At 41.4% G+C, this 25589-nt stretch overlaps 1 protein-coding gene across 4 annotated transcripts in view; it reads right to left on the bottom strand.

The window, feature by feature from the left end:
- KAT2B (lysine acetyltransferase 2B) overlaps window positions 1-25589 on the bottom strand; it is a 103564-nt gene that overhangs the window by 30774 nt on the left and 47201 nt on the right. For 2 of the 4 annotated variants that reach the window (XM_053903847.1, XM_053903844.1), the window contains exons 3-8: window positions 25255-25400; window positions 20473-20565; window positions 18958-19139; window positions 11549-11740; window positions 5661-5767; window positions 1657-1782 (exon numbers count right to left, since the gene is read on the bottom strand). In XM_053903847.1, coding sequence (XP_053759822.1) covers window positions 1657-1782; window positions 5661-5767; window positions 11549-11740; window positions 18958-19139; window positions 20473-20565; window positions 25255-25400 — 846 coding nt within the window. The remainder of the gene's footprint in view (window positions 1-1656; window positions 1783-5660; window positions 5768-11548; window positions 11741-18957; window positions 19140-20472; window positions 20566-25254; window positions 25401-25589) is intronic. The other 2 variants (XM_053903846.1, XM_053903845.1) reach the window with 2 other exon arrangements.

Below are 25589 nucleotides of genomic sequence, written 5' to 3'. Positions count from 1 at the left end.
CAGTGTGGAGCCTGCTGGGGATTCTCTCTCTCCCTCCCTCTCTTTCTGCCCCTCCCCGACTTGTGCTGTCTCTGTCTCTCTCAAAACAAATAAACTTTAAATAAATAAATGAATCCCTCTTTATCTCTCACAATACTTTTTTGCCATAAAATGATACCCCACAAAGTGAGTAGGGCCATTCTCGACATGTCACATGCTGGGAAAAGCCAGGCAAAGGCAAAGAGAACTTTTTCCCACTTTCTTCCTTAGATTACATGGTGGCTTGTTTGTCCTTTCTACTATCATGGTTGGTTTTTCCTCTTTTTTTCCCCCTGTCATAAAATGTCATAAATTTATTTTTACAATAAGTTTAAAATTTGTTTAGATGTTCAAATCTAATTATTCCTCACTTGTGAATCCCACTAGGCACATTTCCACACATCTTTAGTTAAAGGAGCAGAACAATGTAACGTATCTTGTCTATATGAGATGCTTCCATAAACATTATACCACTTATTAAATGGCTTTTGTTGAGTTCTTGTTATTATAACTCTTTTTTAGTTGTAAATGAGAATATTTTCAGTCATTTGACCAACATGCCTCCAAATTCTATGATTCCCCAAAAAGTAATGCTTTGAACTATTTATTTTGTAGCCAAGGTTTATAATAACATGCCCCAAACTTGATAAATTGCTGTTAGTGTCATTGTAAGAAAGTATCTGAGGCTACATCCAAGCTCACTGGCAAAGAGTTTCTGCATTGATGAGTGGCATCTCCCTTGGAAGTGAGAAAGTAAATGGTGGCACACATGTTAAATATGTGGTACTGCATTTAAAATTCTCTTCTTTCCTCTGGTCTGACACTTCTTTAATGTCAAGATTTGGTCATATCCAAAACGTGTGTGATGTTAAGCCCATGGACAGAAGGACAACCTTCAAAACATTCTGTAACTAGGAAATGCCTTTAGGGTCAAGAGATGGTTTTGCCCACATGGCAGATTACATTAGCAGCCAAATTCTTTACCCTCCAGGTATCCACACTCTTGCCATGTGACTTTGCGGTTCTTCCTACAAAAGAAGTAAGAGTACATTTCTCCACCCCTTGAATCTGAGTTCGACCATGTAATTGGCTTTAGTTGACAAAATAAGGCAGGGGTGATGGTATACCAGTTCTGAGTCCAGGCTTCTAGAAACTGTATTTCTACTTGTTCTCTGGTACTTCTGCCATTGTCAGAAGGACATATTCTGCTCCAAGAAAAGCAGCCCAGTGATCCCAGGAGGAAGATGAGAAATATTTGGAACAGAGATGCTCCAGTTTAAGTGCTCTAGCCCAGAACAGAGCCCCCAGTCAATAGGTAGGCTCACGAGCAAGCCTAGCAAAGACTGACTGAATGAGGTTGGCTGAGATCTACAACCTACCAGGAAACACAGAATGAGTGAGCTACAATAATAAATGATTATGGCTTTAAGACTCTGCATTTTGGGTTGCTTTGTTGTTTAAGACTCTGCATTTGGGTTGCATTTTGTAACTAACCAATTCAGCTCAAAGTGATTTCCAGCCATAAAAATCCTGGACATACACAATCTGTAGCTGGTCTAAATCTACCTTTTGCACTCCTGAGATAACAGGACTTCTATGGCAATCATTGCCCTCTCTTATGCCCCCTTACAAGCTTACCTGGGTTTGCCTCAAGCCCAGAAGAGCCTTTGCAGGAAGGACTGGTGCTCCCTCCATTAGGTTGCTCAAGGGAAGATGAGTTTGAATTATATGAAATGGTCCCAGCTACAGGAGGTGGACTGATAACTAGCCCCAAAAAGAAAAACAGGAATTAGGTGACTCCTTTCTTAAGCAATAAGGAACCACGTGCACATGCAACCATCCCATTCCTGCCCAACACCACAACAAAATCATCTTTAAAATAAAAGCCATGGAGGGACACCTGGCTGGCTTGGTCGATGGAGCATGTGACTCTTGATCTTGGGGTCATAAGTTCAAGCCCCACGTTGGGTGTAGAGATTACTTCAAAATAAAATCTTTTAAAAATGAATGAATTAATTAATTAAAATAAAATAACAGCCATGGGGCCAAAATGAACATGATAATAATAAATGGATCATTAAATAAATAAATAAGTGGGGAGAAGGTAAAGGCCTTCCTTATAGGAGAATACCAATAAATAAAAAGGAAGGAATCATGGACGTTAGGGGGTAAAAAAAACACTTGACAGCCAGCATGTAATAATTGATTCAAGGAAGAATCATCTGTGCAGGCTAAACCTTGGGAGTATAATTTTGATGAAGACAGGCTAGTTTCAAAGTATCTCTCTACAAAAATACTTCTTTATTGCAAAAGGAAAGATGGTTAACACTGCAGTGGAGAAACCATGTAAACACTATCATAACCAAGTGATCAAGCTTATACCAACAACGAGGGAGGCCAACATCATGTGCCTCCTGAGGTCAGACAAAAATTGCTATAAACCACAGGATTGTGATTAGAGGCAAAAATGGAAAATAGCCTATAGGTTAGGTAATAATATTGCATCAAGCTTAAATTCCTTACTTTGATAACTGTACTGCTGTTAAGTAAGAGAATGTCCTTGTTCTTGGGAGATATTCACTGTGCTCTGTAAAGGGGTATGAGGTTTGCAACTTTCAAATAGTTTAGAAAAAAAAAAAAAGAAGGGAGGATGATAAACCAAGTATGGCAAAATGTTAACAAGTGGTGAATCTGGGCGAAGGATATAGAATATACCAGATTTCTTTGTCCTATTGTTATAACTTTTCTGTAAGTTTGAGAATATTTACAAATTAAAAAAACATCTTTTCTTTTCTTTTCTTTTCTTTTATAAAAGCCATTGTCAGAAATAAGATATTGCTTTGCCAGTGTGCTGCTGATTGGTAGCTAGTGTGGTGAGAGCAGATGAAGAATACAGACATTTTCAGTGGCACTGGTCACGTACAGGACAGAGTATAGCAGTAAAGCCAGATGCCCAGAGAGAACGTTCAACTAAGTTTCAATGCAGCCACAGTTCGGTCCCCAGAGGACGTTTTGAACAGCCAGGAAAGTGATGGAGTAAGTTTACAGACAGACACCATTCCACAGCACTGAGAATATACCAAAGTGCCCGGCCATATATATATGTGTGTGTATATATATATATACACACATACATATGGCTTTCCTTCCAGGAAACAGGCCTTCTGAATCTCACAGTGCACTGGAGTGATTGCACACAAAGGGGAAGCTCTGGTTATTCTGAAGACATTTGAGTATCTTGCAAAACTTCAGAGCCATCATTACGAATGTCATTTATCACAGCTGCATAGATGTGCAGACATGCCAATTAAGTAGATGATTACACTCTTCTTTCCCCCCAGAGAACACACTGCAATTACAGTTAAAAAAAAAAAAAAAAGGAGAAGGCAGCCTGCTTCTGACAGCTTTGGGTAACACTAAAGAGGACAATGCAGTTCAACCGGGTTACAACCTCAGCCACACAAATAAATGTGGAACTCCCCGAGAGTCAGACACAACCTCTGCCTTCTCCATCCTGTGCTAAGACATAAAATGCGCTAGAAGCTGAACACACCAGGGAGGCATTCCAGGAGGGCAAGGATTAAGGGGAGTTTTCACAAAGAGGAATCCTCTCTGGAAGACCCTCCAGCAAAGAACTCAGCTGATCCTGCTGAATTGCTTTGGTGTCCTCCTGCCTGAAGGAGGAAACTGCTCTTCACTCACTCCTCCCACAAGCGTCTATCTGCCGGCACATTCACAGCACATGCTAGAAAGCCTGGCTCGAGGTCTGGCTGGCTCCTCATGGGGTGTAGTAGTTGAGGAATTTCACAGACTGGGCATGAAACCCAATTCCATCACTTAGGAGCTCTGGTTGTGGGCAACTTGGTGCTCCTCTCTGAGCTTCTATTTCTCATCTATATAAAGGGGATAATAATACCAACTTCTCTGGGCTTGAGCTAATTCACTATGAAGCAGACTTCACAGGCAAGGACTTAATGGAAGTCTGTTATTATTATTATTGTGGCAAACAGCCTCTGACCACCACACTCACTGGAGACAGAAGACTTACAGAAAAAAAGTGGGCTTAGGACAGCACGAGGTAAGTGCTGCGTGACACAGCGGTTCTCAAATACGGCTGCACATCAGAATCACCTGGGGAGCTTTTAAAATTCTCAATGTCCAGGCTAGACCAATTACATCACTCTCTCGGGAGAAGCCTCAGAAATCAATATTATTTTCAATCACAAGTGAGGCCACCACACAGCCAAGCTAGAGAACCAAAGATAAGATATATTCAAGGTTCTGTGAAAGTTTGGAAGAAAAGAGATGCAGTCCTTGCTGGAAGGCATGGGAGGAGCAAGGAGAGGGTTTGTGGGAGAGATGTTATTTGAAAACCAGATGAGATAAAGACAAAGTGAACAGCACAGGGACAGAGAGAGCAATACAGAGGACATGCCCAATCACTACAGAGGATATGTCCGTAAATGCTAGAAACTGGGGTCTCTAAAAACAAGAATTCAAACAAAAAGGATTTGATCCAAACCAAAATACCTCATTCCCTAAGTACTCTGCTTTGTAGGGATTTAATTATATTTACATCCAAACTTGGGCGCTAGATAAGAAAAACATTATTAATCACCTTCTCAAATGTATTATGCTGAATGAAAGAAGTCAGACTCAAAAAATGGTGTACCATATGATTCCATTCATATGACATTCTAGAAAAAGCAAACTCCAGGAACAAAAAACAAATCAGTGGTTGCCAAGACTGGTGGTGGGGCAATGAACGAACTACAGAGGGTTGCAAGGGAATTTTCCAGGGTGAAGCAACTATTCTGTATTTTAATGGTACTGGTGGTTATTTAACTGCGTGTGTTTATCAAAATTCACAGAACCATACACTAAAGAAGGTGACTTTTACCGTTTGCAAAAAAGATTTTTTTTTGCTAGAGGCAAAAATACTATACACTGAGCTAGATGTACTAAAAACTCTAATATGGAAATTCTGCATTCTGCTTTCTCCACGGCCACATAGGAATGACTGCTTTGGCATCTCTTGCCAAACTTCTCTGAGTCTTCCTAGCGTCAAAGGCAGCAGTTCAGAGCCTCTCTCTGGGATCAGTGGGACTCTAGAAGTCACATGCCTTCTTCCGTCACAAAATACTAGCTGCTGCCACCCAAAGCAACGGCAAAGATGCTCTGGCCCCACTAGGAAGTACTTCACGACCTGAGACTCAAGATGGCTCTCCTCCACTCACCACCCTACCTTTATCCATGACAGTAACTTGATGCACAAAACTGACATCACAGATTCAGAAACCAGACCAAGGCTTGATTCCTGGGCATATCTGGCCACTACTGACCAAGACTTTAAGTGTCTTTTTAAAAAGCCAGCATTTGACTACAGAGCTGAGCTGTACGGCATTTTACACCTCCTAATATGCAAGCTAAGCAAACTCAATAGCACAAGGAGGGGTTGTTTTAACTGATTTGCACCTGCTCTCTTCATTAACCGAGATGCACATGTAAGATTTGCCAAGGTGTTACTTTTTGGCCGGCTCTGTTCTTCGATTTTTTGACAAAAAAAACCCACAAATAAATGCAGAGTGAGCTGTGACTAACACATTCTGGTTGTTCTCTGATTTATGCAAAAAGAAATTTACCTGTTTGGATTCCTAGCTGGCTGGTTCTAGAAGAGGCTGAGAGAAAATCCTGATCCCAGATAGGAGAGTTTTGACTATAAACTTCTTCTTCTAACATGGATAGAAACCTAGACACAAGAGTGAAAGCAATAATAAGATCAAAATATATTACTAATATATTACTAGAAGGATGAAAACCCTAACCATTTATGGCAAGCACCCCAACATCAGCCTCTCACCTTCAACTCAGAAATACGATCGCGAATTATGACTCAAATGATGATCTGTGGGTGGGCCTGGTATATTCAAATAAAGAAATGCATTTCCACAAATTTATTCTCTTTTGATTCTGCACAGATTGACATAACATAGAATGCACAGAGCATACATCAGTAGGAATGCATTCCACTGAGCATTCCTCAGTGAGCCCCAGAGCAAGATTTCCACCATCTATGTAGCTGTCATTGTTCAACGCAAAACTAATATTTATCGAACGCTTGCCATGTGCCTGCACTGTTCTATGAACTTCTTATTGAATCCTCATACCAACCCAGTGAGTTACATATTTTATTTTTATTGTCACACACATACGCTTACTACATGACAGACATTGTTCTACGTGGTTGATGTATTATTAACTCAGGTGCTCTCCTAACAAACCTATGCAATGGAACCCATTATTATACTCGTTTTGCAGAAGAAAAACTTCAAGCAAAGAGATTAAATAACTGGTACAAAGTTCCACAACTAATAAACTGCAGGGCTAGGATTAGAATAAATGATTGAGGGGCACCTTGCTGGCTCAGTCAGAAGAGCATATGACTCTTGATCCAGGGGTTGGGAGGTCAAGCCCCACGTTAGGCACAGAGATTACTTAACAAAAATAAATAGCTAATTAAAAAAAAATTTTTTTTTAAAAAGAACCAGGGTGCCTAGGTGGTTCAGTCAGTTAAGTATCTGACTTCAGCTCAGGTCATGCTCTTGTGGTTCATGAGTTCAAGCCCCACGTTGGGCTCTGACAATGTGCTGACAGCTTGGAGCCTGAAGCCCCCTTCGGATTCTGTGTCTCCCTCTCTCTCTGCCCCTCCCCTGCTCGCACTCTGTCTCTCTCTTTCTCAAAAATAAACAAACATTTTTTAAAAAGAACCAGTGACTACTATGTTATACTTCCGGTCATATTATAAACCAAATGGATGAGACCTTGTTAGAAATACGGATAACCAAGCCCTACCTGGGCTTACTGAATTGAAGTCCATGAGAACAGGCCTGGGTAACCAAATTTTGATAAGTACCTTAGACTTCTGTACACCAAAGTTGAAGAACTATGATTTAACTACACACACAGATCTATACATCTGGTACTGAAGTATCTTCCTACAAGCCTCTTCTTGAGGCACATTAATTCTAGCGGAAGGATACAGAAAAGAGACTAAGAGCCTGAGCTCTAGAATCCATTTGCCAAGTTCAACACTTAATTTCTGTGACCCCTGGGACACATTCTTAATTTCCTCTTCCTCAGCTTCCTCTTCCATAAAACAGAAATATCAACAGTAATTCCTGTGCAGGGTAGTCGTGAGGGATACGCTGAGGTGCAGGCACGAAATGGTGCCTGACCCCTAGTAAATGCTCCACTCATTCGTTCAACAAACACTGACCGAGTGTCTACCCAGCGCCAGATACTGTGCCAGATGCTGTTAGGACAGAGTGAACAGAACCACCACCTTGCCCTCCCGAAGTTCACAAGGCAATCATGTAACAAAGGTTGAATATGAAGAGTCCGCTCTCCTGTCTCTGAAATTCTGAAATCCACAAGCTCTTTAAAAAAAGATCTTCCAGGGGTGCCGGGGTGGCCCAGTCGGCTAAGCCTCTGACTTCAGCTCAGGTCATGATTTCACAGTTCGTGAGTTGTCGCCCCCCCATCTGTCTCTGTACTGAGCTTCAGATCCTCTCTCTCCCTCTCTCTCTGCCCCTCCCCTGCTCACTCTCACTCTCAAAAATAAATAAGTAAACATTAAAAAAAAAAAAGATCTTCCATAACCCATCTGGCAACAATCTGACCCGAACAAACATAAAACTATTTATAATTTTTATAATTATAAATGGATTTGATTTAGGGGGATTGCCTGCATCCCTAGAACCATGATATATTGTATGCGTTATTTTTAATTTTTTTTAAATTTATTTTTGAGAGGGAGAGGGGCGGGGAAGGGTTAGAGGGAGTTGGGGACACAGAATCCGAAGCAGGCTCCAGGCTCTGAGCTGTCAGCACAGAGCCTGAAGGGGGGGCTCAAACTCACGAACGATGAGATCATGACCTGAGCCGAAGTTGGACACTTAACTGAATGAGTCACCCAGGTGCCCTAATAATATATGTGTTATATATTACCTTTACAAAATATTGTAAATTTGAACTGTGAAACATTAGTATCAAGGTTTTGGATAACTGATCAAGGATCTATATCATCCTCCTCATCACCATCACTAAAAGTACCACTATTCTCATTTATCAATGACTGCAAAATTCTAAATGGTTTCAGGGATGGGAGAAGCTTGTTTTGCATAAGTGAAAACAGATGGGGAAAGGTCCTAAGGGGTCTTTTTACTTGCTGCTCGGGTTAAATCTCAGATTTAAAAACAAACCACTTGAATGAACACCTACCTGCACTCGATAGTTTAATTCATGGTTTCTAGAAACTGCATGAGTCACTTCTACTTCCTAAGCAAGCCACCATTATCTTACGTTTTAAAACATTTTAGTGTGTTTCTTACCAATTATGGAAAGGCTGACAGCAACACATTCTGAGATCATTTTGATCTTGCTGATGAGAAAGAAGGTGCTTGAGGTCTTTTCCTCTTTTCCTACCTTACACAGCCCTCAAGATTTTCCCAACTGCCCTTCATCACAGAAGTAAATTTCCTTTCCTTTTCTAGGCTCTTTCTCTATCAGTAATTACATGGTCAGAACACTCTTCACAAAGCCCTCCAAAGACTCATCAAGGAATAATGCCATTAATAATTTAGGAAAAATAATTTTATATGCACATGTATGTGTGTTTTATGTATATACGTAAATACATTTATTTCATTGTAATAAAGAACAGCCTTATGAAATGTCATGAGAAAGTGCTTGCTTTATGTATATATATAAACACACACACACACAATATAAAATTGTATATAGAATAAAAGAACACACTACATGGAGAAATAGAGAAATACCTAAAAACACTAAAAGTAGTTCGGAATGGTAGGGCTATGGGGGAGCCATTTGCTTCTTTGTTCTCTCTTAATCAAATTTTCGTATTTTCATCAGCAGGTGCATTTATCACTTGTAGAATGAAATACAGACACTAAACATTTTTTAAACAACCCTGTAAGTAGGTGGGTGGGAGGAGAGGCACGAGTTAAAGCCAAGTGGAAGAAAGGGCACATAGGAGGAGGACAACAACAAGGACGTAAGCCCCGCAAGTACATGTGAGAGCCACAGCCACCCTGCACAATGGCATGAAGCCAGTCACAGCTCTCAGTCTGAGACAGTGCCCAGGACCCACACAGCACCTCAAGCTTCAATATATATGATTCAGCTGCCAAGGCTATGGGGATAAATCCCTATTGGGCCCAATGTTGTTATATTCAATGACAAGGGATTTCAAAGGAGAAGTGGGTGGTAGTTTTACCCTACCATTAGTAATAGAGAAGGAAAAAAAAAAAAAAAAAAAAAAAAAAAGCAGCACTGATTTTTTAACTCAGTAGCAGAAGCACGCCAGAACTATGGGATGAAGGAACATAACACGTTATAATTAGCAAATATCTCCCAAGAAGCAAGATGACTTTGCTATGGGGGAAAAATTGTTACTATGTTAGGTAATTAAAATTTCTCTTTAAGTACCACAAAAGGTGGGGTAGGGGGAGGGTCCTCTTTGTTCCTTGGCTTGGAGACAGAGAATGACAACTGTAATATGAAAGTGTAAAATGCTGCTTATGTGGCAAATGTAATAGAGAAATAAGAAAATCGCTTTAAATCCCTAAGGAAAGCTAAAAGGCAGCCACCGAATACACGAGTGTGCCCAGAGATCATAAGCCATTTAGGGGTAAACACCCAAACTCCAATTTCAGTGGTGCTGAACCTTCTTTCCCGGAGAACGCCAAAGTGTTCATGTCATGCCTGTCTTAGGTACCAGCTGCTTAATAATACATTGAAAATCAGGAAGCTAGGATTTATGTACAAACATTGGGCATTCAGCTAAAGCTCATCAGAATTACCCATGATGCCCTCTACCCACGGCTCAAGATTTGTGTTACACTGCCAAGGAATTTTCAGTCAATTTCTATCAAAAAACTATTTTTGTGGTTGTTTTAGACCTAACTTATTCTTTAAAATTAAAGCTATGTTGGGGCACCTGGGTGGCTCAGTCAGTTGAGCATCTGACTTCAGCTCAGGTCATGATCTCATGGTTTGTGGGTTGGAGCCCTGTGTAGGGCTCTGTGCTGACAGCTCGGAGCCTGGAGCCTGCTTCGGATTCTGTGTCTCCCTCTCTCTCCGCCCCTCCCCCACTCGTGCTCTGTCTCTCACACTCTCTTTCAAAAATAAACATTAAAAAAAATTTTTTTTAATTAAAGGTATCTTTCCTGAGAAACAAACTGGGTAATACAATAATTGTAACTTAATAAAAATCTAGTTTCCCTGCTAAAACAGGGTATTATCAGTCTTTGGTTAAAGAATATCTCCTTTCTCCATCTCTTCTCTACATGAGCAGTTCTTAATGGGCGGGGGAAGACAGACTCTATCATACCTAGAAAGTCCTTTCAAATTATACCTTCGACTTCCCCCACACCAAAGCGCTGCTCTGGGCAGAATGATGCCCCAGAATGAACCATCTCCCTCATGTCTTGCTGTCACTGCTCCATGACAAGTTGGCCACAGCATCCTCAGCCCCTCTCATGAGCAGTCAGCCTTTTAGCTTCAACTTTTGGTTCTTAGCACTGAAAATGCACTTCCAATGTCAATGTTACAGCACTGCAACTCCCTATTCCTTTGACACACTTCTTTCATTTGAAAAATACGTAAGTGATTATTTATATGTTGGAAGCTCTGGCAGGTACAGAAAGCATGGTGCATAGGAGTCAGGCATATTCTCTAAAAAACTGAGTAGAGGGGCACCCAGGTGGCTCAGTTGGTTAAGCGTCTGACTTCGGCTGAGGTCATGATCTTGCGGTTCGTGGCTTCGAGCCCCACGTCAGGCTCTGTGCTGACAGCTTGCAACCTGCTTCAGATTCTGTGTCTCCCTCTCTCTCTGCCCTTCCCCTGCTCTCTCTCTCTCTCTCTCTCTCTCTCTCTCAAAAATAAACATTAACAATTTTTTTTAATAAAGAAAAAGAAACCGAGTAGAGAGGTACAAAGATCATTTTAAAGGAAGCCTCTCTACTCCTTTCCAGCCCACTGTTGGGGTCTAGTTTAGAGTGAGGGGGCAGGCCGACTGTGGCTGAGGCAGAAGTGATTCACCAGGTCTTAGAAAGGGTTAGAGATCTGGGATGGAAAAAAAACCAGCGAACTAAACTTGTCCTGCACCACTTCTGAGTAGATGGAAACTGCTTCTACCACTCTCCCCCATGGTCCCCTAGCTTCCTGGCAGCTTCCCCATCCCGAGACCCAGACACAATGACTCGGGTGGGATGAGCTGGGGCTCAGGGAGCTACGACTGCCAGCAACACAGATTGCAGCTAATAACAGATGCGTTGTGCAATTCCCAAGACGACTCACAAAGGGAGGTGAGAAGGAGAGGGTCCCTTCCGCCTCCTCCCTGGGACGCTTTTGCTATCATTCCTGACCTCGTGGCTGATACAGGCTTTGGAACGTGTGCATCGATCTCAAGCTCCAGGATCAAAGACCTGCAGGAGTGCTCTCTTACTTTGGGAAGTGGGTGAGGATTAGAGTCCGTTTCTCAAGTGGCAGTTTGTCTTTTTCCTGCCTCGCCTGCTCCAGGAGTTGTCGTCTCATAACTGTGAAGACTGAGCGCAGCAGTGTTCTCCCAAACACCTGGGTGGTTTCATACCGAGGTAGACTGTCACAGAACTGGGGCACGTTGCAGTAACACAGCCACCTGTGGTCAGAGGAGACAAGCACCATCAATATCCCTTCAACATCCCAGATGATCTGAAATATCCAAGCATGGTGACTCTCATACCACTAACCACAGGGGAAGAAACTAGGTCAGTATCACTGCCAGCTAATGGAACTTGAAGTCAGATTCGCTCGCCCCGATATAAGCAGTTGGGTCCAGTTCGAGGACAACCATTCTATTCTGCAACATCGCGTGGTGAGTCCTGTAGTCAGACACACCTGGGGTCAAATCCTTGCTTTGCCACTTAACGGGCTGCTTGACTTGGAGAATTTAATTATGTTTTTAAGTCTCCATTTCCTCATCTGTAGAATGGGGACAGCAATAATACCTACTTTGTTGGGTGATCACAAGCATTATATGAGACACCATATGGAAAGTGCACAGTGCAACTTGAGTTTCTGGTACGTAAATGGTAATTTAAATAAAAAGAAGAAATTAAGAAGAGGAAGCTGAAGAAGTCCCATTTGTGAAAGATGAGAATTCCACCATCTAGTTCTCTGAGTAAAATTTAAAATGCCTACACAGCACTCACATACCCCCAAAGCCTTGGTGGGAAGATAAAGATCTTCAAGACTATTCAAAACTCAGTCAAAACACAGGAAGTAATGAGCTCCCACCATCTGTCGCTAAGGTGCATTTTCAATGACTCAGTCTCAAACTTAAAAATGCACTTTGGCATTGCAAAAGCTGGATGTGTGCCCAGGCCCAGAGGGAAACCAGGGGCTTTCTTGAGATCAGACCACAGTTCTGGGGTACACTGGCTGTGTACGGCATACAATGTGGAAAGCTCACTCACCCAAGAGAAGCTAGAGAATGCAAGTTTATTCAACACCAGCCCTCTTTCTTTACGGTCTCCCGGGATGCAAGGTCTCAAATTCCCAGGACCCAGCAACATAAATGTACAGTGGGGGTCAGGGGGTGGCACCAGACCAGGGGTCAGAAGCTTCGTTGCACAGATCTTCATTCCTTGGTAGCAGATCCAAATATCTCTTTCCAGGGCAGGACCTGCTTTCCAAAAATTAACACCCCTCCTCTCTGTGTGCCTTCCTGATCTCCTTTAAAGTAGGAGGGAAGGCTGGCTCTAATGAGCCCAAACTGGTACTGGGAAGCTCCCAATGAACTTTCAAACCCTTAATAAAGAGTGGAATAATAGTGGTTACCTAACTTTTGTTGGTTTTTTTATCTCACTCTGTATGACTTCATACTTCCCCTGTGCGTGGTGGTGATGGCAGTGGTTCATCTTTGGGAAAGAAAACTTTTGTTACTGTTAGTTCATCTGCCTAAATTTAAACCTGACCTTAAAATCCTGCTACCATGTCTTCTCTTCTCTCGGCTTTTCTGTCTTAATTAACACCCAAATGTCACTTTGTTGGTTACAATTCCAAAATGGGCCTCTTACGTGTTGATCTTGTCAAATCACAAACAGTGACCTCGGTAGCAGAAAGGCCAGGAAGCGCATTTATGTTGTGCTTCCTAAGGCACTTCACACAGAACTGTATCACCTTCAAGGCTAGTCTTTGCTGGGTATTAGTCCATGGCCACTTAACGACGTTCTAAGATATTCAGGGCTGAAGGGAGGCCAGCCGCCAAGTGGCTAATCACGAAACGACAAATGTTAAGAGTTAAACAGTTTACAGACCTTAATAATCAGAAATTCGGTTTCATGAGACTTAGGCCATCACAAGACTATCAGTAAGACTTAATATTAAAAATATGTCCAATTTTCTGCAATGGAAGACAGATGACCCTCAGAATTTAGACCAGTACTGTCCAAAACAGCAGTTTATACTGATACTGTGCAGATACAGTAGCCATTGGCCACACGCAAGTACTGAACACCTGAAATGTGGCTACGACAACTGAGAAGCTTAATTTGTAATGTCATTTAATCAATTTAAAATTTACTTTTAGTGTGAAATATTTTTCCATGAAATATAACTTTATTGCTTTGGTAGGACTCCACTGAGCTTTAACCATTTTAAATTGAGTGAATGAATTGAGATGTGTCGTAGGTATAGAATACACGTTGGATTTCAAAGACAGCACAAGAGAAGGTAAAAATATATCATTAATAATTTTTCACGTCGATTACACAGTGCAGTAATATTTATACATTAGGTAAAATAAAGCATTACTGAAATTAATGTCCTGTGCCTATTTACTCTTTAAAACGTTAACTACTGGAACATTTTAAATTACATTTGCAGCTCACATTATGTATCTATGGGAGGTGCTGATTTTGAGTCTACAGAGCATTTCCATCTGTGAAGGGGTCACAGATGTCTGAGACTCTACTTAAAAATGATGTTATTTCTGCTACAGCAATGGTAGGTTTTAAATATCACCATAAAATCATGAAGTGTTATAAAGAAGGGCGTAACAGGCCATGCAATCTTCCCAGGGTAGGGGAAGGCAGCACAGACCATTATCGTCTAGTAAAATGTTTCAAGTAATGGACTTCCATCCATTTCTTCTAAGAAGCATTTTGTAGACCATAGTTTATGCTTTTTAGCTTTGTTTTGTTTTTGCTTCCAAGATTAATATTATTTTATAAATCTGTCAAGTGCACAGCATGATAAGACAGAGTCTGAGTCAACGTGTGGTGTTTTAGTGCTGTTTTAACAAATGACATCGTCATCGCGCATAGTGGGATGAAAAGAAGAAATGGGAATTTGTGTGCATCTCTGCACACACAATCCTCCAAACACTTAACTGTAAGAAAAGATTTTACCTAAATGACTGGTGTCAGGTCCTCTAAGAAGTAATGACAGGGATATGGTCCATTCATTTTTGCATGCCTAATAAGAATGGCATGTGTGTGCAATTTACTGGTAGTTCAAATAACTCTCTCAGATTTTTGACACCATTATGATGCTTTGCAACCACCTTGCTTTCTTCAAAATGTGAACAGAACTATGGAACTTGAACACAGAAGACCACGCCGCCCTACTTACTGGCGTGAAAATCCTAAGGTTTGTAGGAATCCTGTGATCTCTCCTAGTGCACCTGAACTAAAGGCTAGGGTCTCCTCTCACCTCATCCACTTTCTCTCCATGCCTCCTGATACTGTCCTAGATGTACATGCCTGATGATGAACGCTCAGTAACACACAACAATGGTTACGTAAAAAAATCAACTTGGTTATATCAAACTTGCTCTGTATTCCTACAAAACATCTCCCCATATGTGAAATTTGAGAAACACAACAAATGAACATAAGGGAAGGGAAGGAAAAATAAGATAAAAACTGAGAGGGAGGCAAACCATAAGAGACTCTAAATGATAGAGAACAAACGGGAGGGAGGTGGGTGGGAAGGATGGGCTAAATGAGTGATGGGCATTAAGGACAGCACTTGTTGGGGTGAGCACTGGGTGTTATATGTAAGTGTTGAACCACTGGGGTCTATTCCTGAAGGCAAGACTACACTATATGTTAACTAACTTAAATTTAAATTTAAAAAAAAAAAAAATCTCCCCAATATGGGATGACCGTTATCAACTTTCAGACAGTCTGCACAACTTAGCATCTAAGACTAAATATTTGCCACTTCCAACAGCAGATTCTATTTGTCAGATGTATTTTAAGAAGTCACATTTCTCTGACACTTTATTTTCAGGTTATTTCTTCATGAAACCATATTAGTGCACCATCATGAAATTCAGGGGACTTCAAAATACTTGTTCAGAGTTTTGTTTTGTTTTTTTTCCCTAAAACCACAGTGATTTCTGGGGGATATATATTGCTATTATTAAGTATATGTTAATATTACTGTGTCATATTTTCAATATATAAAAGTTTTCTTTCAGAAAGTTTCCTTTCATTTTCTTTCATTTTCAGGATCCAGTCTCTTCCACAGAGAATCCTGTATCACCCCACCTCCGTGCTGACGTACAAGCTCCAAGAAGTGTTCAACCGCTTTGCTCTGATTGCTACAAATGCTGTAAATTATATGTGGAACCAGCATGACAGGTCCTGAGGCTCACTTACACATCAAGATAAAGCCTGGTGGTACCTGCAGCCTGTAATATTACCCATTTTCGAGAAGATTATATATCAAGGAGACACCATGCTGTAGTGGCGTGTGGTTTATTAAAATCCTAAGTGGTCATGACAGTGAGGTTTTACTCTGAAACAATTACTGATTCTCATAATTTTCACAGGTTGTTTCTCTCTACTTCCCTTTCTTCATCAACATGGCGTGACAGTGGGCAAGCGGGGGAGGTGAGTGTTGTCTACCTTCGTTTCCTTATTTATTATTAACAGAGGCTCTTGGTCTACATTCCACCTAGAAATCAGCAGGTTTCAGAACTCATCAGGGTGTATTCATTCCAGACTCTCAGCAGGTTTCTTTTCACCATTGTCAGACTCCACTCTTCTGCCTTCAGCCCTTGGCTCAGGATACTGGGCTGGAAAGGAATCTGCGGCTATCTTTCTATTCCCTATGATGCTGGCTTCTTAAGTCGTATTCAAATAACTATCCTTCTATTCCCTATGATGTTGGCTTCTTAAGTCGTATTCAAATAACGACACTCTCATTAAGTTGTACGTGCTCTAGCTTGAGTCCCACGCTGGCAGTGGCTGAGTTTTAGAAAATAACGTGTGTGGGAGGAAAATGATGACTAGGCATCTCCCCAGTGCCTGTTCTGTGTGCCAGACGCTACACACAACACTCAGTACTCATGAGGCTCAGACAGAGGAAGAAACTGAAGGTCAAGGAGGTGAAGTGACTGGTTTAAAGCACACAGAATTAGCGAGAAATGGAGCTAGGATTCATACCCACTGTTCATTTCAAAGCTCCATCTCTAACTTTACTACTCCTTAAGTATTTGTAAGTGCCACCCATTTCAGGGTAATTTCCAAGTGCTATATAGTATCTTTACAGTTTTCTAAAATACACTAATATCTCCATGCTGCTTCACATTTAATTCTTCTTGATGAAACATTTTTTCCTCTGTTAGTAGTGGTAAATACTTTCAGGGGTCTGCCTTTGGCAAATATTCAGCTTTCCAATCGTTGACAGGCAGGTTTAAGACAAAGATAGATAAGATAGGTGATAGACAGACAGACAGATAAATAGATAGATAGATTTTTTAAAGTAATCTTTATACCCAACATGGGACTCAAACTCATAAACCCAAGATCAACAGTCACATGCTCTACTGACTGAGCCAGTCAGGTGTCCCTATATTTTTGATAGATGTGTTTTCTCAACTCTTATTATAAATGACAGTTAAGACACTATAGGACCTATTGTTCATGCAAAATTCTGAAATGAAGGTATAGAAATAAAGACATAATTTTAAAAAAATTGATGCTAGGCACCTAGGTGGCTCAGTTGGTTAGGCATCTGACTTTGGCTCAGGTCATGATCTCACGGTTCATGAGCTCGGACCCCGTGTTGGGTGAGCTTGAGACCCACTTCAGGTGAACCCCGCTTCTCTCTCTCTGACCCTCATGGGATTCTCTCTCTCTCCTTCTCTCTCTGCCCCTCCTCGCTCACTTGTGCCCTCTCTCAAAAAAAAAAAAAAAATTGGTGTTGAAGATATCTGTAATTCTCATAAAAGTCAATTAGTAAGAGGAAATACTTTATAACTCAAATTATATCTATTTTAAAAGAAGGGAGGACAGAGAAAAGGGGATATTACTCATGAATATCAGGTCAATGATCTGAGAGGAAAGCTTATCTCATTCCTACATGTCATCTGCTATTATAGAAAATAATCTAGGTAGAAGTGCTCTTTGCACTATCAAAAAACATTGCCTACTCTAAGTCAGGAATACCTCTTGAACCAGGCTTGATGTGTCTATAAAATATAAGAGGGAGTCAGGAGCCTCAGTAGGTAGAGCATACGACTCACCATCTCTAGGTCATGAGTTCGAGTCCCATGTTGGGTACAGAGATTACTTAAATAAATAAATAAACTATAAAAGGGGGAAAGTACAAAAAGGTAAATAAAATGGATAATTCAAGTCACTCTCTTACTTAAATGAAAATAAATGTAGTCATCCTGTTTTGTGTGGCCCATGTTTAAGATTTTTTTAAAGTTAATTCTATTATTCTGCAATTCATAAACAATAAAAACAAATTCCCACATTAAGGAGAAAATGTGCAATCCAGGAACATTTGCACAGTCTGATGTCAACCAACAGGGAAACGGATGGGTTAATTATAGTACATCAACCCAACAGACTATAGTGTAACCAGTAAAATATTTGATATGATGTTAAGTAGGGAGACATAAAGGATGCAAATTCTATATATTTTTTCATTCTAACTAATATAAAATATTATTTAAAGGGCAAAGACTGGAAGACAACTTGTATAATGATATTAGTTCCATCATGGTTCTGGGACTAGGGTGATCATTCCTTCTTTATAAAAATTCTTTACCACTATTATACTCACGGTCATTGTTCTTTTGTTTTGTTTTTTTAAATGATTGAGGTTTCTATATAATAATTACAGAGTCACAGTATGGTTATCTAGATCACTGATGTTCAATAGAAATATAATGCAAGCCACATAACTGATTTAAAATTTTCCAGCAATCTGATTGAAAAGGTAAAAATAAACAGATGAAATTAACTTTAAAATATCTTCCTTAATCGAATATATCCAAAATATTATCATTTCAACATGTAATCAGTACTCATGAGGGGCGCTTGGGTGGCTCAGTCAGTTAAGCTTCGGACTCCTGATGTCAGCGCAGGTCGTGAGCTCACGGTTTGTGGATTAGAGCCCCACACTGGGCTCTGCACTGTGGGCACAAGTCTGTTTGGAATTCTCTCTCTCCCTTTCTGCCCCTCCCCCGTGCACTCTCTCCTTCTGTCTCTCTCTCTCAAAATAAATGTAGTTTAAAAAAAAGTTCTCATGAAATAGTTTACATTTTTTTTAATTTCCTATTTTTTGTTTGTATAATCTTAGAAATCTCAATGCTAGCCATATTTCAAGTGCTCAGTAGCTCCATGTAGCCATCAACTATCATACTGGATAGTATAGGACTAGGTGGTTTGGATCGCTCACCCCCCAAAATATCGTGATATTAATAAAAAGCTACATTCTAGAAACATTCTCTGGTAATTGACAGATTACCACAATAACTGGGCAACCCTCGGCTCACAGACACAGGCAGCAATTATACGTCTGCAACAGGCTCTACAAGGGCCAAGGGAAAGGAACTGATCGTCTGATTACCTTGTGTAGTTCTCTTTGTATCCAGAAATATCATCATTGGGAGATCTCAGTCTTCGTTGAGACGGTGCCTCCAGATGCCAATAGTTGATGCGGTTTAGGAACATTTTTGCCAACTCAACTATCGTTTGCCTTTCTTTGGCTGGCAGGTGACTAAACTTGTACTGCACAAAGTTATTCACACCCTTAAAAGGAGGGAAGGCCATTTATTCATACAGTTATGCGAGCATACTAATTCTGAACACCCACACAGCACCATTGACGGTTATTAGCAAGAGAACAGACACTTCTCTACTCACAAAGCCTCTTCCTTTTGCCTATTAGAAAACAGGAATGCCCAGAGGGAACTGCACCACAGATCACAGTGGATGAAAAGCGACAAGACAGGGAAGCTGTGAGTTGCTATTCTGTGCCTGCTGCAATCCTCAAGCGTCACAGAAAATCAAGCTCACAGACTGAAAAGGTCAAAACCTTTCAAACGATAAAATAGGACTATTTTGTAAATTAATTCTTCCTGCACTATCCACATAGATTATATACGATGAGGTTCTTGGATAAACATTATGTTTTTGCATTACCAAAATTTGAATCCAAAGGCCACCAGCACGTCTTCCATTGAACTAAACCAACAGAATTTAAACTCTTCACTATCACTTTTTTTTGGCAAGCTTACCAAGGGAAAAAAAATTCTTATTCAGAATTATGAGCTTTTAAAAGAATCTGTGGATTCATTTAATCTTTCTGCAGAACACTCCCATCTAATTTCAAATAAAAGAACAATGAATTCTTGTTTAACAGAGTTTGGAGACAAAATAAAATTTCTTCTACTGAAAACTGACTGATAAAAATACATTTATTTGTACTAGGGACTCTGATGTCCTATCTTCTGTAATCATTCTCATTAAGAAATTCAGTCAAGAGAATCTAAGATTTATTTAGCCAAACAATGATAGGCTAAAAAGTGACTCTGACGAGGAGTAGAACACCTCACAGAGAAAGTCTATCCATGTCAACAGATTCCCCAAGTAAACCAGTTTCTTTCCAGGAATCATAATGTAACAGAAAGTCAATTTCTGGATGCAAAATCTCATTTCCTATTTGTGCTTTTTGCTTGACTTACAATGTTTTTGACAATGCTCCTGAATTCCCTCACCTCAACAGGCTTTTTCAGATAGTGACAAATAAGAGGACAAAGACTTAATTTTAAAACATCAACACCAAAACAGAGCACATTCCGGTGTTCTTGTGAACTACATGTTCTTAATTTTTTTCTTCCCCAAACACACAGTGAATTCTGAGTATACAGCAACCGTAAAAGACAAAAGCTAGATCATTTATTAAAATAAATATTCACTTGTGATGCAAAGGGTCCAAAACAATTTCTCCATACTCATCTCTAAGCATCTCTAAGCTGGGTATAGAGGATGGAAGGAAGACGCATGTAAAAATGCAAAGAAGATTAGGTTTGTTCAGCCTTAGAGCAATAAAAAAGGGCTTCTCTCTCTTTTTTCTTTTTACCTGTTCAATACTAGGTTTTTCAAATGGGGGTTTCTTCTCCAAAGAGCCTTCAACCACAGGTTTTCCTCTTTGTAAAATAGACTTTCTCAAGAGCTGCAAAAAAAAGAAATCATTAAGAAAAAGAAAATCAGTGTCTCTCTCTCTCTCTCACACACACACACACACACACACACACACACACACACACACACACAGACACATACATAGCCTCTGAAGGGAAGTAACCATATTCTAATTATCTTAACTACATGTAAATAAATCCTTAAATCAGTAAAAATGGGTGACTACCAGGTAACCCAAATTTGCCTTCACACCCATGACCAGAGCTATGAGAAACTAAGACCCCTTTCATGTTCTGTGCAGACTAGCACAGCAGCAGTAGCCACCGGGACTCTTCTCTCCGACTCATTTCCCTTCTCCCCACTATTTCCAGATTCCACTGACCCAGAGGCCTGGCGTGCAACACGCACATTTTGCACATGCCCACCTAGGCCAATGCAGGTGCGCTCAAGAGGGTTTTATTTAAACCGCCGAAAGGCAGAGATCCATTCTGCACAAGTATGGCCAGGGGAGAGGGATGTCTGTAGCTCCCATATGTCGTATGCATCATCTAGAGCCCAGGCCCTTCGGGAAGGAATTCTCTAAGGCTCTCAATTGGCAACTTTCACTGCTGCGGTCTTTTCTCATTTCCTTTCCATCCATAGAATGCAGGCCAAGTGTTCTGGCATCTCAATGCCCACAAAACAAAACACTGCTCTTAATCCTTGCCACTGGAATTTAAAGCCCTCAAAGAGCAAATATCAGAGAGAAAAGGGAACACAGAGTCACTAATCAAGACCTAATTTGAAAATAAATTTGGTATTGAAATCCTTTACTTTCAACCTTTGCTTGAATCTTTCATAACATTTACATGGGGGCCAGTCATCACATGACCACACATTTAAGTTAAATCTTTCCCTCCTTTCTCCACTTACTGCCTCTTCAGTGGAAACAAAACACAGCAACCATTCTCCCAGGAGTTAATGGAAACGGACAAATGGCCAAGGTTGAGGATCACCATGTGTTCCCCCTGGGCCATGTTTTGCAAGGGCCTCAATTCCTTCTAGGGGTGCCAATACATTATTAGCATGGGACATTCATTGATCTTTTCAAGGGATTACGCCCATTTTTACAAAAATAAGTATGCAAAAATAAGTCACTATATCTGTTTCTAAGGACACGGAAAGCTTGATCATAAAATCTAAATACAAGTAAATTCCCGCTGCCTACTTTTTTTACCCAGTTAAAATAAGACCTCTTGGGAACGTGGTCCACTAGGGGTTTCAAAACAGAAATAAACAAACAGGTTGGGGAGTTGCTGAATCTCAGTTTCTTCATCTACAAAAGGACAGAGCTGGGATAAGTGGGCACATGAAAGACATTTAATGCTAGCATCAAGCATTTGCATCCTTACTTTTGCCAGGCACTCTTCACAGTTTTTTGTTTTTTTTTTTAATGTTTATTTTTGAGACAGAGAGAGACAGAGCATGAATAGGGGAGGGTCAGAGAGAGAGGGAGACACAGAATCTGAAGCAGGCTCCAGGCTCTGAGCTGTCAGCACAGAGCCCCACTCGAGGCTCTAACTCACGGACCGTGAGATCATGACCTGAGCATGACCTGAGCCGAAGTCAGACGCTCAACCGACTGAGCCACCCAGGCGCCCCTTCACAGTTCTTTATAGGTCTTATCTCCTGGAATGCGCATAACAACCTTTTGAGGCAGGTGCTGTTACGGTCTGTACTTTACAGATAAGGACACAGGGAGAAAGACCCGCCCAATGTCACATTTCCAATGTGACGGACCCAGGGTTCAAACCCAGACAGTGGACTTCCAGAGCCACATTAACAGGGTCGAGATACACCCAGCTTTATGAGGCAGCTTTTCACTGGGTTTATCTTCAACATCTAAGCCTGAGGTTTTTAAGATGTTACTCAAATGTGTAATACATTTCATTTTAATTGAATTATTGAGACATAAGACACAGGAACTGCCTTTCAAAAGCTAAGGGATGGATGATTTATTACTTATTTGCCCAAAAAAGGACTCTGGGGGAAGTGGGGGAGAATGCTGAATAGTTGAGGTTTCGTTCCCATGGGCCAACATATTTGCACTGTTGAAGACGAGGGAGGTGAGAGAGAGAAAACGTACTTCAAAGCAGAGCAATGCTTTCTGGCCTATTTGGTTAGTTATAAAGGGAATCGAGAGGAGGCTGGCAGGATGGAAACCTTGACACCACCTTCACTTCCAGCCGGCGGTGGGGGCTGCCAGGGCACTTCGTTCCAAGACAAATAATAGCGGCAGTCATGCAGACGTTGTTTTTCTTCGACGAAGATCTTTTTCCAAAGAAGCTCTAAACAGCATGACCCTGCCAGGCTTCGATCTGGATGACTCAGGCTTCATAGCCATGTCAACAAGTTGTCACCTGGAGTAGCCTAGTGCCTGCTAATGGTAGTGGGGGATTCAGCTGTTTGTCCTCTTTCTGCCCACCCCGCTCCTCTCTCTCTCTGTCTCTCTCTGTCTCTCTGTCTCTCTCTGTCTCTCTCTCTCTCTCTCTGTCTCCTCTCCCTCACCTCCCATTAACCTTTTTAGAAGTAATATCCCCTAGGGGTGCCTGGGTGGCTCAGTTGGTTGAGTGTCCAACTTTGGCTCAGGTCATGATCTCATGGTCCGTGAGTTAGAGCCTCGCGTGGGGCTCTGTGCTGACAGCTCAGAGCCTGGAGCCTGCTTCAGATTCTGTGTCTCCCTCTCTCTCTGCCCCTCCCCCACTTGTGCTCGGTCTCTCTCTCTATCAAAAATAAATAAATATTTTTAAAAATTAAAAAAAAAAGGATATCCCCAAAACCTAAAAATACAATTCTCCTATCTACCTATCTGTCTCCTATCTACCCCAAACCCCCATTAGTACTCCCCCCCAAAAAAGACAAAAATAAATAAATGAGAAGGGAAAATTATGTATCAAGTAAATTCACATTAAAAAAGGGAGTGTGGTGCCTGGGTGCCTCAGTTGGTTGGACATCCAACTTCAGCTCAGGTCATGATCTCGAGGTCAGTGGGTTCAGGCCCCACGTCGGGCTCTATGCTGACGGCTCGGAGCCGGGAGCCTGCTTCTGATTCTGTGTCTCCCTCTCTCTCTACTCCTCCCCTGCTTCTGCTCTGCCTCTCTGTCTCTCAAAAATAAATAAACGTTAAAAAAAATTTTTTTTTTAAAAGCTATGGGAATTGGGCACAAAATTTGCAATGAGATTCCTAGCAGCCAAAGCAAAAGAGGGAAGTCAGTGGAAAATTTTCCTATCCTTATCATATGAAATGAAGCACGGTGCTCATTAAAAGAGGCAAAACTTGGGGCGCCTGAGGGGCTCAGTCGGTTAAGTGTCTGACTCTTGATTTTGGCTTAGGTTGTGATCTCACAGTTCATGAGACAGAATCCCACATCTGGCTCCATGCAGAATGCAAAGCCTTCCTGGGATCCTCTCTGATCTCTCTCTCTGCCTCTCTCTCTCTCAAAATAAACAAACATTAAAAAAAGGGGGCAGGGGGCAAACCTTTCCTGGCTACAAGCTCTGAGTATACTGTTTTGTTTGCTGTCTTTGTTTTTAAAAGAATCTTGTAAGTATTAAATAATACGACATAATCAACACTGCCTCAATAACAAGGTGTTTTTGTTTTTAATTATTTCCTGTCAGCCCCCTTTAAAAAATGTCATTTTTGGCAACCTGAACTTTTTCTGTCTGTTCCCACCACTAGTTCCTCTCCCACACTGTCCATCCTGACAGCAATCAGAAACTGGGGAGACAACAGTCTGCAGAGAGGGGACGGATGTGACCCAAATGCAGCTAAGGCAGAGCCACGAGGAAGCAGCTACAGGGAGTGGCAGCAGGAATCAGTGACTGGGGTCAAGGAGACACAGAGGACAGTGGTGAGGTGCCCAAATCTGGAAATTCTTGATTCCTCCCCTTGAAGTGCGAGAGTCAAGACCCTGGTGCCACCCTCCAACCAGATCTCCTCCCACCTTCCCCTGGCTCACTGGGCTCCACCACACCGGCCTCCTTACTATTCCCACATCACATCAGACTCACTCAGTGCACGGCCTAGACGGCGGTCCTTCTGCTGCCTGGAAAGCTCTTGCCCCCAGCCGTTTTCGGCAATGGCTCCTGTCCCCCAATTCAGGTTCCTGCTCAACTGTGGTCTCCTCAGAAAGGCTTTCTTAACTACCCTTCCTCATTATCATGTCCCCCCACCCACCACCCCTGCCATTCTGATTCCACTTACCCTACTTTGTTTCTCTTCACAGCACTTATCACCACCTGCAAATATATTATTTACTGGTTGATTGTCTGCCTCTTCTACTGAAATGTCAACTCCATGAGGGCAAGGACTTTGTTTTGCCCACTGACCTATCCCTCATGCCTACATGAGTGCCATGCACAGACCAGGTGTGCAATACAATATCTGGATGGATGAATGGATGGGTGGATGGAAAGAAATCCATAAGCATAAGCAAATAAAGATATTCAAATCTGCATACAAATATGAAGGCTCTCAAGGAGAGTGATGTGTTCAGCACATGGCGGGTCACTTTAGAGACTCCCTCATGAAGAAATGCATGCTTCCACAGACTCTGCGGGCGAAACATACCATGAGCTGAGAACCTTCCCACCCCCGACCTGGGATACAGAAACGGAGCACATCTGAACAATGAGAGAGAGAGAGAAGAAAAGCCTTCTTAAAAGGGTGAAACCTCACCTTAAATAGATAGAAATAAACTTGTTTGGTGTCTGCATCTTCTTCCCTGTGGACGCAGGTAAAGAGATATTCCACATCCAACACTATTCCCAGGAGTCTGTTCATCTCTTCCTCTGACACGTTTTCCAGGTGGGAAACGTGGGCAGCTGAAGACAAAAATCGAGGGAACATATGTGACACGGGAGCTGGAGACAGCAAACGTTGTTGACTTTAAAACAGAAGGGTCTCTCTCTAAATCTCCGGGGACCCCAATGCATTAGGTTGCACTGTAAACAGGGGAATTTCTGAACTCCTGAAAGACCTCAGTCTTCTCTCAAAGTCAACTTAAAATTAAA

Source organism: Panthera pardus, unplaced genomic scaffold (genome assembly GCF_024362965.1).
Source record: "Panthera pardus isolate Hobbes unplaced genomic scaffold, ASM2436296v1 HiC_scaffold_16, whole genome shotgun sequence".
Taxonomy (NCBI): domain Eukaryota; kingdom Metazoa; phylum Chordata; class Mammalia; order Carnivora; family Felidae; genus Panthera; species Panthera pardus.
This window is presented reverse-complemented; position numbering and strand designations above follow the sequence as displayed.